The 13,726-nt window shown below is 38.1% G+C and overlaps 1 protein-coding gene across 3 annotated transcripts in view; it reads right to left on the bottom strand.

The window, feature by feature from the left end:
* Nucleotides 1-13,726, bottom strand: part of LOC129165487 (zinc finger protein ZFP2-like) — a 155,502-nt gene that overhangs the window by 111,538 nt on the left and 30,238 nt on the right. For 2 of the 3 annotated variants that reach the window (XM_070548040.1, XM_070548038.1), the window contains exon 2: nucleotides 5,744-6,166. In XM_070548040.1, coding sequence (XP_070404141.1) covers nucleotides 5,744-6,166 — 423 coding nt within the window. Of the gene's footprint in view, nucleotides 1-2,988; nucleotides 6,167-13,726 lie in introns of those variants that run through there. The other variant, XM_070548039.1, reaches the window with a different exon arrangement.

Below are 13,726 nucleotides of genomic sequence, written 5' to 3'. Positions count from 1 at the left end.
GCAGCCTCCCTCTTCAAACAGAGACGTGCAGAATCGCGGGTAAAATGCCCACAGAGTCACCGCAACCATACTACACTACACCTACTCACCAATACTAAGACGATATGGAGCACTAAACCCGAAATACTTTCCCAATTACACTAACAGCCAAACACTAACTAAACTACAATATCAAACAGCCAAATCTAACACTAAATGAGTATTTATAACACTAAAAGATATGCTAAGACTAGGATATGCTAATGCTATATGCTAATGCTGAACTACCGCTGACCTCCTACACTCACTTGCAAATCCAACTCCCACTTGCCACAGGGCGTGGCCGAGACGCTCGTTGCTTTTATAACTTTGGCACGGAGCTGCTACGTAGTACTCTACTGGTTTACGTAGTACTTTACTCTTTAGCCATTGGCTAAAATTTTCTCAAAATGACTCAAATTCTATGTTTTCAGCTGAAGGTGGCGCATTACTGTGGTTTTTAGACAGAATTTTTAATTTTTAAAGAAAATGCACCAAAAGGCTAAAATAAAGAATGCACACATTTAAAACACTATTAGACACTCATTTATACAGTTCATCAGCAAAAAAAAGTTAATTTAGACGTTACTTGCTCTTTAAAGTTTGACAAGAATCAATACATTTTTATGAATTTAACCTACTGATTTATGTATATAATTTCTCAAGAGCTTGAAGTGAGTTAACTTGTCAACAGTTTACAGGAGGAAAAATATCGAGATATACAGTTGTGGTCAAAAGTTTACATACACTTGTAAAAAATATAATATAATGGCTCTACTGAGTGTCCCGTTATTTCTAAAACTCTGATTTTTCTCTGATAGAGTGATTGGAACAGATACTTCTTTGTCACAAAAAACATTCATGAAGTTTGGTTCTTTAATGTCTTTATTATGGGTTAACAGAGAAAAGTGATCACATTTGCTGGGTCACAAATATACATACAGCAACATGAACTAGCAATTTTGGTGACTTAGAAACGTGTCAGTGAACTGAGCTTCATAGCATGGCCTCTTAACTTCTTGTGAGTGATTATGAGTGACTACAGCTGGTGACTTCTCTTAGGTCAGGTAAATAGGGCTCATTGGATACAAACGCCCACAAACGCTACAATGGGAAAGTCAAAGGAGCTCAGCATGGATCTGAAAAAGTGAATTATTGACTTGAACAAGTCAGGAAAGTCACTTGGGGCCATTTCAAAGCAGCTGCAGGTCCCAAGAGCAACAGTGCAAACAATTGTTTGTAAGTATAAGGTGCATGGCACTGTTTCATCACTGCCAAGATCAGGAAGAAAACGCAAGCTATCACATGCTGCTGAGAGAAAATTGGTCAGGAGGGTAAAGAGTGAACCAAGAATCACCAAAAAGCAGATCTGCCAAGAATTAGAAGCTGCTGGAACACAGGTGTCATTGTCCACAGTCAAACGTGTTTTGCATCTCCATGGACTGAGAGGCTGCCGTGCAAGAAGGGAAGCCCTTGCTCCAAAAGCGGCACCTTAAGGCTCGACTGAAGTTTGCTGCTGATCACATGGACAAAGATAAGACCTTCTGGAGGAAAGTTCTGTGGTCAGACGAAACGAAAATCGAGCTTTTTGGCCACAATGCCCAGCAATATGTTTGGAGGAGAAAAGGTGAGGCCTTTAACCCCAAGAACACCATGCCTACAGTCAAGCATGGTGGTGGGAATATTATGCTGTGGGGCTGTTTTGCTGCCAATGGAACTGGTGCTTAACAGAGAGTAAATGGGATAATGAAGAAGGAGGATTACCTTCACATTCTTCAACATAACCTAAAATCATCAGCACGAAGGTTGGGTCTTGGGCGCAGTTGGGTGTTCCAACAGGACAATGACCCCAAACACACATCAAAAGTGTTAAAGGAATGGCTAAATCAGGCTAGAATAAGGGTTTTAGAATGGCCTTCCCAAAGTCCTGACTTAAACCCCATTGAAAACATGTGGACAGTGCTGAAGAAACAAGTCCATGTCAGAGAGCCATCAAATTTAACTGAACTTCACCAATTCTGTCAAGAGGAGTGGTCAAAGATTCAACCAGAAGCTTGCCAGAAGCTTGTGGATGGCTACCAAAAGCGCCTAATTGAAGTGAAAATGGCTAAGGGACATGTAACCAAATATTAGCACTGCTGTATGTATATTTGTGACCCAGCAAATGTGATCACTTTTCTCTGTTAACCCATAATAAAGACATTAAAGAACCGAACTTCATGAATGTTTTTTGTGACAAAGAAGTATCTGTTCCAATCACTCTATCAGAGAAAAATCAGAGTTTTAGAAATAACAGGACACTCAGTAGAGCCATTATATTATATTTTTTACAAGTGTATGTAAACTTCTGACCACAACTGTATATCTTATATCGGAATTCAGCTTAAAGATATCGAGATATAAGTTTTGGTCCATATCGCCCAGCCCTACTACACCCGCAGCATGTCCCTGAGGTCCATTGACCAAAGCCTGGTTGTGCAGAGCACCAGGCTCGGGAACTCTCTCCCCCTGAGCCTGAGATCATTGGACTCAGTGGTCTCCTATAAAAAGCAGCTGAAATCTCACCAGTTCAGGCTGGCTTTGATGTTACCTTCATCATCACCCTCCTTATTCTGCCCGGGATCCACCGATTTCTCTCTTTCCTCTTCGTTTTCGCATTCCCTTTCCTTACATTTTTAATCACAATTTTTAGAATTTTTTCAAAATCTTTTTTATATTTAAAATGTTTTGTTTTTGTCAAGCGCCTCTGATTTTTATCTTGAGAGGTGCGATATAAAATTGTTTCCTTTTCTTTCTAATTAATATAGGCCATTTTAGTGGATGTTATTGTTCCTTTATGCCCAGATCATATCTGTAGAACTCATAACTTCACAGGAAATTTTTGGCCAAGCTGTGTGATCGGTATCAGTAATCAACATTCTTTGAATTCGTGATTGGAAGCATAAAACTTGATCGGAGCATCCCTAGATATGGCTTTTCACATGTATGTACATTTTATTTATATAGCACTCATCACAGACAGAAAATCACATGGTGTTTCACATAGATCAAAACAAATCATTAAGTCATAAAATCATAGTGATCTTAAAACAGAAATAAAAATCTAAGTCACATATTTTTAACTCAAATTTGTAATCATCTTTCCTTTGTTTAATGGTATTTTATAAGAAAATACAATACTTAGATATAGCAGCTTTAAATGAAAGGGTCTTCAGCTGTTTTTTTTTTTAAGTGTCCAGACTGTCAAGGCTAAAAGGAGGACCACTCCAATGTCAGGGTGCAACAGTCTGGAAGGAGCCATCACCTGGACTTCTATAATTGGTCTTTGGAACTTCTAGAAGGTTCTAGTTTGTGGACCTGAGGGCTCGGGTTGGAGTATGAGGCTTTAGCAATTCAATGATATAATGTGATTTAGGGCTGCACAATATATCGAAAAATTATCGTCATCGCGATAACAGGACGTGCGATAGGCCCATCGCAAAGCACGTCAAAAACGGCGATAAATGTTTGGTTCAAACATTTCCATCCGTGTCATACATCAACTTTTTGTAAACCAGCTCTGTTTTTTACGCGGAAGTATTATTTGACCAATCAAATGTAGCCCTTCTGATATGCAGCCAATCAGATGGGTCCGTTAACGTAATACGCCCGCCCCCTACGTAGACCCTTTTGGAAAGCAACACCCGAACATTAGCGGCGCCGTTCCCTTGTTCGTCATGCTGGTTCAGAGCAACGAACGCACTTTGTGCTGAGGTTTCTGGAAACAGCGCTGCTTTCAAACGTGAACGCGAGTCCGTCGTTAATCATTTTTACCGGGCTGACTCAGACACGTGCCGGTGAACAAACCCACCTCCATGTTGCTAGTGTTCCACCGGGTGGTGGCTCTGGTTAGCTTCCAGCTAAAAGGCTACAGCACTCTCCTCCCAGTCCCATCCTGCTAAAGAGGGCCTGGAAAAGTTCCCCCACACATCAAAGTGATTTTTCATTTATGAGCTTTTATAACCTTGTTAATCAGGATTGTTGATTTGCTGCTGCACATAAACTGTCAGTCAGAAGCTCTGCTAGCCGGTTATCTTAGAGGAGCAAGTTCAGTTTGTTAGCTTGTTATCAGAATCATAGTTGCAGTTTCATCATCTGAGCTGCTTTTTAAGATCTAGGTAAACTTGTTCAATTTGGGGTTAAAAACGTTTTCACATTTTTTCCATGTAGTTTTTTGCCAGTTCCTCTTCTGAAAGGTAGACAATTGATTTCTCTTTCCCTCAGAAAATCTTAATATTCTTCTAGTTTGGCCCAGCACAGTTCACTTTCCAATTGCAGCAACAGCCTTATATCATAACCACATAAGTGGAGAAAATGTTCAGTAGCAATGAGAGAATTTGCTGTTGCATTTAAGTGATGTTAACTATTATTTAACATTTAAACTTATTTTCTGACTTTTTTTTTATTTACTCAAAATCCCTGGTAAGGGATGGTTTTCTGTATTTGGAGCATCAGAAAAAGTTTTATGGTGGTGGTGATGTTTTAAAGCCACTGAGAAACTGCATGCATGCAGTTTGTTGTTTTGCTGCTAATACAGTAGCAGGTGCAGCTGCAGCTGCATATTTTTGCACTAAAAATGTTATATTGTAATGGAATTCATGCATTAGTTTTTGTTTGCTTTAAACCCAGAGCAGTCGTCACACACCAGACGACATCAACACTGCATACTTTAGTATTTGTTCATTTATCGTGAGTAATATCGATATCGCAATATTAAGCACTGTTATAGAATATCGCAGGTTTTCCTAATATCGTGCAGCCCTAATGTGAGTTCTCATGTGTGTAGTCAAGGAACTACTGCCACTAAAACATTTACCACAAGTTTTACATGGATATGGCTTCTCACCTGTGTGAGTTCTCATGTGTGTAGTCAAGGAACTACTGCCACTAAAACATTTACCACAAGTTTTACATGGATATGGCTTCTCACCTGTGTGAGTTCTCATGTGTGTAGTCAAGGAACTACTGCCACTAAAACATTTACCACAAGTTTTACATGGATATGGCTTCTCACCTGTGTGAATTCTCATGTGATAAATCAAAGCAGCACTCTGTGAGAAACATTTACTACAACTTTTACATGAATATGGCTTCTCACCTGTGTGAGATCTCATGTGTGTAGTCAAGGAACTACTGCCACTAAAACATTTACCACAAGTTTTACATGGATATGGCTTCTCACCTGTGTGAATTCTCATGTGATAAATCAAAGCAGCACTCTGTGAGAAACATTTACTACAACTTTTACATGGATATGGCTTCTCACCTGTGTGAGTTCTCATGTGTTTAGTCAAGTTACCTCTGACACTAAAACATTTACCACAAATTTTACATGGATATGGCTTCTCACCTGTGTGAGTTCTCATGTGTGTAGTCAAGGTACTACTGTCACTAAAACATTTACCACAAGTTTTACATGGATATGGCTTCTTACCTGTGTGAGTTCTCATGTGTGTAGTCAAGTGACCACTGACACTAAAACATTTACCACAAGTTTTACATGAATATGGCTTCTCACCTGTGTGAATTCTCATGTGTGTAGTCAAGGAACTACTGTCACTAAAACATTTACCACAAGTTTTACATGAATATGGCTTCTCACCTGTGTGAATTCTCATGTGTGTAGTCAAGTGACCACTGTAACTAAAACATTTACCACAAGTTTTACATGAATATGGCTTCTTACCTGTGTGAGCCCTCTTGTGCCTTTTTTGTTTTTTATCATCTACACTGTCTCTGTGATCTTTGGATTGGCATATTTTATTACGTGTCAGTTCTTCATTGCTGTTTGATTCTGAGTTTTCTTTCCTGCATCCACACTGATCTTGGTTCTCAGCTTCTGTAGTACTCTGACACAAGAGTTGCTTCTTGTTTGGTTCTGGTTCATGACAGTCTGTTTCTTCAGAAGGAGAAGGCTCCATGAAGGTAACAACTTCCTGCTTCAGAAGAAACTGCCCTTCATGCTGATGGATAAGGAGTTCTTGTTGTTCCTCTTTCATCAGTGGAGGTTCTGGTTCCTTCTGGTCTAAACTGGAGGTCCATTTCTGTTTAGAGAGCCGCTGGTCAGTCAGAGCCATCTTGTTTTCCCAGACATGATTCTGTGGAAGTTCTGGACAGGATAAAAGACAAAACAAAATGTAGATTAATGTGAATTTAAAAAAATCTCGTGTTTGGACAAAGCTTCTCATTCAACGTGTTTTCTTTATTTTCATGACCATTTGCATTGGGCGATTCTAACTGAAGGCATTAAAACTATGAATGAATACATGTGGAGTTATGTACTTAACCAAAACGATGAAATAACTGAAAATATGTTTTATATTCTATTTTCTTCAAAATAGTCACCCTTTGCTCTGATTACTGCTTTGCACACTCTTGGCATTCTCTTGATGATCTTCAAGAGGGAGTCACCTGAAATGGTTTTCCAACTGTCTTGAAGAAGTTCCCAGAGGTGTTTAGCACTTATTGGCCCCTTTGTAAATGGTCATGAAAATAAAGAAAACATATTGAATGAGAAGGTGTATATATATATATATATATATATATATATATATATATATATATATATATATATATTAGGGCCGGGACTTTAACGCGTTAATTACGATTAAATAATTAGAACAAAATAACGAGTTAAAAAAAATTTGCGCATTTAATCGCAGCTTGCATTTCAAGCACGGCGGAACCTTTGTCATTGCACGATTTCCTCGTAGACTGAATATCATTGATGCACACAACAATGCACAGTGCTAATGGCTACTAAAACAGAATAAAAACAGAAAGAAGTTGCCTTGCTTGGACTGATGCAAGATTTAGGAAACACGTCCGCCTCTTTTCTTAACTTGGAAAAAAAACTTCCAGACAACAACGGAGTCCGTGTCGCGGAAATTTTTCAGAGATCGTCTCTGCTGCGGCTGCCCGGTGGCACGGGAAACTTGACGAAAGTTGCGGTAAGCTATATTTTTAACATTTACATAACATCTGTGCAGCGCTGAAAGCACCAGACAGAATAATTCTGTGCCCTAACAGTAGTTTATGAAAGTAGTCAGACAAACGAGAGGCACCTGGCTGCCGCTGGGAGAACGCTCCGTGTTCTCACTACTCTGATCACAGACAACATGTCTTAAAGTTGAAAACAGAAGTTTAAGTTAAAACAGAAACACTCTGAAACTTTTCTGATGATTTTCTAAACAATTCTGTCGGGGAATTATACGTTTCTGAGACGAGTCACTGTCTAAACATCACATGCATTACTATCATTAAGCAGCGAGGTGTGTTGAAGCTGTCATCAGCTAAGGGGCGGATGCTTAAGTGCATCAGGGGCAGCGAGGAACGAGGAAGTTGTGATCAGGCCCGAGATCAACAGATTCGCTGCAGCAGGCCTGAATCTGTGGGTGTGCAGCATCCCCTTCTTAACGTGACAGCAGGACTTCCCATGTAAGGAAGGTCCACTCACCTGTTCGTCAGATCATTATTTCCTCGCCATGATCTTTTATCTTCCCATCATCCTCCAGTCATCCAACTGGAACCAGTTAGTGTTCCTGATCATTCTCAGAATATGCCATGCCTGCTCTGGTGTTAAAAGTTAGTACATTTAAGTCCTAGATCACTTTTGTGCCTGTTCTACTGTCATTTTGAAGGATTATTATTTATGTGTTTTTACTACATTATGAGTAGAAATGCTGATAAAAACTCCCAATTATACAAACAAGTGAAACTGGAAAAATTAGAATCTGGTGCAAAGTCAAACTTATTTCAGTCATTCAACTAGATAGAGAGACCATTTAAAGGCTCAGGAACCCTTTGCAGGTGTTTTCTATTTGTAATTAAAATTTTTTAGTTTATTTGGGTTTTGTTTCATATCACTAGGGATGGGTACCTTTGACATTTGAATCGATCCGGTACTAATTCCCGGTACCTACGAGTCGATACCGGTACTTAACGGTACCAATTTTCGATACTTTTGAGTGTTTATTATTTTAATTCTCTTTTATAATTAAATATATTTTTCTCAATATATATATATATATATAACCATATTTGGTAAATATCACGATAAATAACATACAAGTTTGTATTTTAACATCGTCCTTGTAGTTTTATAAGCTGATAATTAAACTGAAGCAAACATCTTTACTGTGAACTAAATTTACTGTGTATCTTCATTCCTTTTGCCGTCCTTTTTCTTTTGATTTTTCCTACTGGGAAGTTAGAATTTCCGAGGAGAAAGCGAACGCACCATTAGCTGGTAACAACGGTGGCAATGGAAGCTAACATATCAAGCTAACGTTATCTTTAACAGTTTATTTAGCTGCTGGAGCAGATTAAAACGATGATGCCTCAAACTTAGATCGTTGTCGCTGGTTTTACCTTCATCCATTCACCCGTCGCATTTAGTAAAGTAAAGCCAAACTTTAGAGCGCGTTCATGTTCTTCTAGTCGGAAATTCGGAGTTCCGAGGAGAAAACGAACGCACCATTAGCGAAACGGAAGCTAACAAATCAAGGTAACGTTATCTTAAACATTTTATTTACCTACTGGAGCAGATTAAGATGAGGATGTCTCACTTAGATCGTTGTCTGTCGCTAGTTTCATCACCCAGTTACCCATCACATTTAGTGAAGTGGACCCAAGCTTTAGCGTGCGTTCTTTCTACCATGCTTGCTCTGTTTACAACGGGCTCGCAGGGACCGGCAACATAACGCTCTTGCGCATGCGCAACTGTCTTGGCAGTACCGAAACGAGGCACCGTTTGAAATGACGTGAATCGGTGTTCGGTCGGTACTATGGAATTCGGTCGGTACCTTAAAAAGTACCGAATTCGGTACTCATCCCTACATATCACACAGTGACATTTGAATAATTAAAATATATTTTTTAATTAAAAGCTTTAGTTTACAGTAATAACCATGTCTAATGTTTGATTCTCTGTCTCATAATTTTAATTAAAAGTTTTACTTTGAGAGCATTTTCCTGAACGATTAAAATGCGATTAATTTAGATTAATTAATTACAAAGCCTGTAATTAATTAGATTAAAATTTTTAATCCAGTTCCAGCCCTAATATATATATATATATATATATATATATATATATATATATATATATATATATATATATATACATGTATACATATATATATATATATATATACATGTATACATATATATACATGTATATATATATATATATATACATGTATATATATATATATATATATATACATACATGTATATATATATATATATATATATACATGTATATATATATATATATATACATGTATATATATGTATACATGTATATATATATATATATGTATACATGTATATATATATATATATATATATATATATATATATATATATATATATATATATATATATATATATATATACATGTATACATATATATATATATATATATACATGTATACATATATATACATGTATATATATATATATATATACATGTATATATATATATATATATATACATACATGTATATATATTATATTATATATTATATTATAATCCTGTGATCAGTAGTTGTTACGTGCCGTGCCGTGTCCCTTTTCGGCCACAAGATGGCCTCAGTGGCCTGTGTCTCGCCCGTCTCCCGGTGCCCAGCTGTTCCAAATCATTGATGATCACTTGGCAGCAGTTAAAAGCTGCTCCCAGCCACCAGTTCGAGGAGAAGTTCAAGGGTATGTAGACTGGGAACAGTTTATACTATTCTCTTCTTTTCGGTTCGCTTTTGGTACAACTCGGTTCACTTGCTAGTCTTCGGTTTGCTCTCAATAGGATTTCGGATTTGGATTTAGGATTAGACCATTTGGTGTATAGACTTCGGACCAGCTTAAGACCCTGACCTAGGATCTCCCTTTTTGAATATATATATTTATTATTCTCGGTTTTCTTCCCACCCCCTTCTGGGGTGGCGTTTTCAGTTTCTCCCTTTTTAAATATAGCTTCTTTTGTTTTGTATATAGCATTGTTTTTTGGATTCTTTGTAAATATTCCATTTATTTTGTAATAAATCCCTTGTTTTTTAGCGACACAGCACTCTGTTATCATTTATCCCACACACTAATTTTATTACTCCCCTCCTCATCTCTCCTAGAGAGCCGGGGACGTAATAGTAGTACTTAATTATAATTTTGGACAGCTGCACTAGACACGTTGACACAGAGTTATGTTAAGTCACATTACACATTTCCTTTTGACTGATACAATTAGAACCTACGTTTCTGATGTAAGGCGTGGTTTTCTGTGGTGTCTGTATAAGCCCTCTTTTGCATGTCAAATTCTGATTCGCCAGTAAGCCAAAATATGACATTCATAAAAACTATCCCCACGTCACCTTTACTTCAGTTCAAAGCGTTCTAGAGAAGTTTCGGACAGGCCATCCGGAACCTTTACAACCATAAGAACCTTGACAAGCTGGATAAAATCTGTTGCATGTTACACCTGACCGCAGCGGTTCCTTCAGAATAAAAGCTGAACCTCACGACCCCTTCAGGGTCTCGCTGACGCCAATATTAACCTGTCCTGACCTGGAAGCATTCCAAGACTAGTCTGGTCGGCACTGCTGCTCTCTCTAACGGCTTCGGTACCAAGGAAGGTCCACGGACCTCGACATTCTGGATCTGAAAGGAGGCTTCGCCTGTGGATACGTAGACCGACAGATGGCACCAACCGTAGTTTAGAGCGAAACATTCGCTCCCACTCAGAACTAATTGCTTCTCCGGATATGAGAGTTCTGAAAACAACATTCCACACATACACCATTCATCTCACGTCTCATTCAACTCAATTCAAAAATACTTTATTAATCCCAGAGGGAAAGTGATTAACTCCACCTAGATTAATTGATTAATTCCACCTAGTTTCATCAGTACACAGAGTGTTTACAGTTAGACTTGTTTAAAATGTGTAGAAATAAATTTCTTTACTATTATAAACCTGACTCTCTCTTTTATCTGAGTTAATAGAAAGTGTCTAGTAATCACTACAATAAAAAGTTCTGATCTTCTGGTTAAAATATTCAAAGATCTATCAGATTGATATTTCATATTTCTATGGAATCTCACATTTTATGGTTCATAAGTAAGATGTAAACTACCCATCATTACTATATATATATATATATATATACGCACAAGCACTGTTTATTCTTAGCTGTCGGCAGTGCTATGCAGCAGAACCGCCGAAGTCAGGTTGCTGCTTCAAGTCTGCTCCATGCAGTGTGCATGAATATGGCAAGCCACTGTAGCATTTAATTCACAACCATGTCTATTTTCAAAAATTATGTAAAACATATTATTGCTAACCTGTACATAATAGATATGTCACCATTCCAATTTAGTAGTAGAAATTAAATGTAAGCATTTCCAGTACCACTGAATATCTTAGCCTTCTGAGACCGGCAGGAGCGCCGGCGCTCCCATTTGCATATCTGTGTTCAAATGCTTGTAGAATTGAATTTATATAATTTATTTATTTTTTGCATATTAAACCGGAGGATTTACACTAATATCTCACATGCTAAACATGTCCCAGAGCGTTGTGCTTTTTTGCAATGATACATTTTGACAAACACATCCTACACACATCACACACCTACTACAAACTCCCAACACACGCACACCATTACAAATGTTTAAACAAATCATGGACCTACCAAATGGTGCATCCTCCCTCCTCGAAGCAGTTGACGCCTTTACAGCGCTGGGTGATTAAGTTTTTGAGTGTATCTCAGAAACTAATTTATAAAAGCACTTCAAATAAATTTGTTGTTGTTTGAAAGGATTGTGTGTAACTTTTTGCCATTGACAATTTTGAGGGATAAAGGTGTGGCATTTCTATATAATGAAAAATATGTGTAAAAACAAAAAACAATTTTCAATTTGTGTATGGATAATAGCATTTTTTAGTAAAATATTTAGTTGCTATGAACATTTTACATTTATATTATTAAAATTTAGAATGTAAGGTTGTATTGATGTATACCAAGTTGAAATACTCCAAAAAAATGGCACCACAGCATGTAAAAATAAAAATAAAAGTTCTGGCGAACTCTGGCAGGTCTTAAGGATTAATGAAATACATTAAATTCTACTGATCACAGATAAACTATGAATATATTTATATATGTTCTTTTGATTAAGATTAGTAATGTTAAATGATCAATGATAAATGACCCACACTTGTACAGCGCTTCTCAGTGTAAGGACTCCACAGCGCTTTACACTACAGTGTATCATTCATTCATTCATTCATTCACACATACATTCACACACTGATGGTGATGAGCTACGACGTAGCCATGTAGCTGCCCTGGGGCGCACTGACAGAGGCGAGGCGCCCGAGCACAGGTGCCACCGGTCCCTCCGACCGCCACCAGCAGGCAAAGTGGGTTAAGTGTCTTGCCCAAGAACACAACCACAGAATTCTCTGTCCGGAGCCAGGATCGAACCTGCAACCTTCCGATTACTGGACAACCCGCTCAACCTGTTGAGAGCTACTGCTGGCCGCTCAACCCTCTACTGCTGCTTAGTACCACTGGTGGGAAGTCAGGGCCAGCAAAGCCTTCTCTGCTGGCCTAAACTTACTCAAAAAAGTAAATGTATTTTTTCCTTTGGTAAATATTTTTAAATCAAAAATTTTTCACTGACCTATTTTCTTTATATCCTATTATACCCACTTGGTTGCACTGCTCCCAGTGTTAAAATACCAAGGTTGGGTGTTATCCAATCAGATTTCAGCTAGCTTGCATTTTCAGGTAGATTAAGTCTGCCCTAGGTCTTCAGAATCAACCGAGCAGTCCGCTCGGAGTGTAAGTGAACAGAGACAATCCAGTTGCAATAGCCAATCAGCTCATGAGTCAGAGTGGCCCACGCAAAAGCTGACATGAACGCATCCTGTGATTGGATAAGCAGTAGTTTGAACTTGTCTAGCGCCATTAAGCAAAATATCAAAACTAAACACAGAGATTTGTATCTATAGACACAGCTATCATGTATTTTTGAACACATGATGGCTGAAAGAGGGGAAAGGACAGACTTGGTTGCAGATTTACTTGCCACGCCATTTTCAAGATGAACCTTTCAAGAAAAAAATGGATCTTGTGAGAACAGGTCATCCCGACCCCAATGCTAGCTGGCTTGTCAAAGCAGGGGAAAGGATTTGTTCGACATTTTCAGGCAAGCAACTATGAATGGTCATGTTTTTGGGTAAACAGGAACTTTCATTTAGGAGACACAATGAAAACCCCCAGTCATTAAATAGAGGTAATTATGTGGAGCTTTTATCTTTTCTTGCGGAACATGATGCCGACTTGCATTACCACCTGACCACAAACAGGGTCTAGGGCTGCAACAAACGATTATTTGGATAATCGATGAATCGGATGGGGTCTCGACACGATTAATCGATTAATCGGATTACATGGGGACATTGTTAAAAACTGCTAGGGAAACATTATTTCTCTCCTTCCTTCACTTTATTAAACACAACATTATTAGAAAACAGTTCAATAGCAGAAAAACAACATGCCATCACCTAAATTGTCTTATAAGGTGTATAGACAGAGACCCTAAGCTACACCTATCTGTGACCTAAAATGCTTGGTCCAAGTTAAACAGCTTAAAGAGCAAGTCAACCCCT

Source organism: Nothobranchius furzeri, chromosome 2, assembly GCF_043380555.1.
Source record: "Nothobranchius furzeri strain GRZ-AD chromosome 2, NfurGRZ-RIMD1, whole genome shotgun sequence".
Classification (NCBI taxonomy): Eukaryota; Metazoa; Chordata; class Actinopteri; order Cyprinodontiformes; family Nothobranchiidae; genus Nothobranchius; species Nothobranchius furzeri.
The sequence above is the reverse complement of the archived record's forward strand: the minus strand, read 5'-3'. Positions and strand labels throughout refer to the sequence as shown.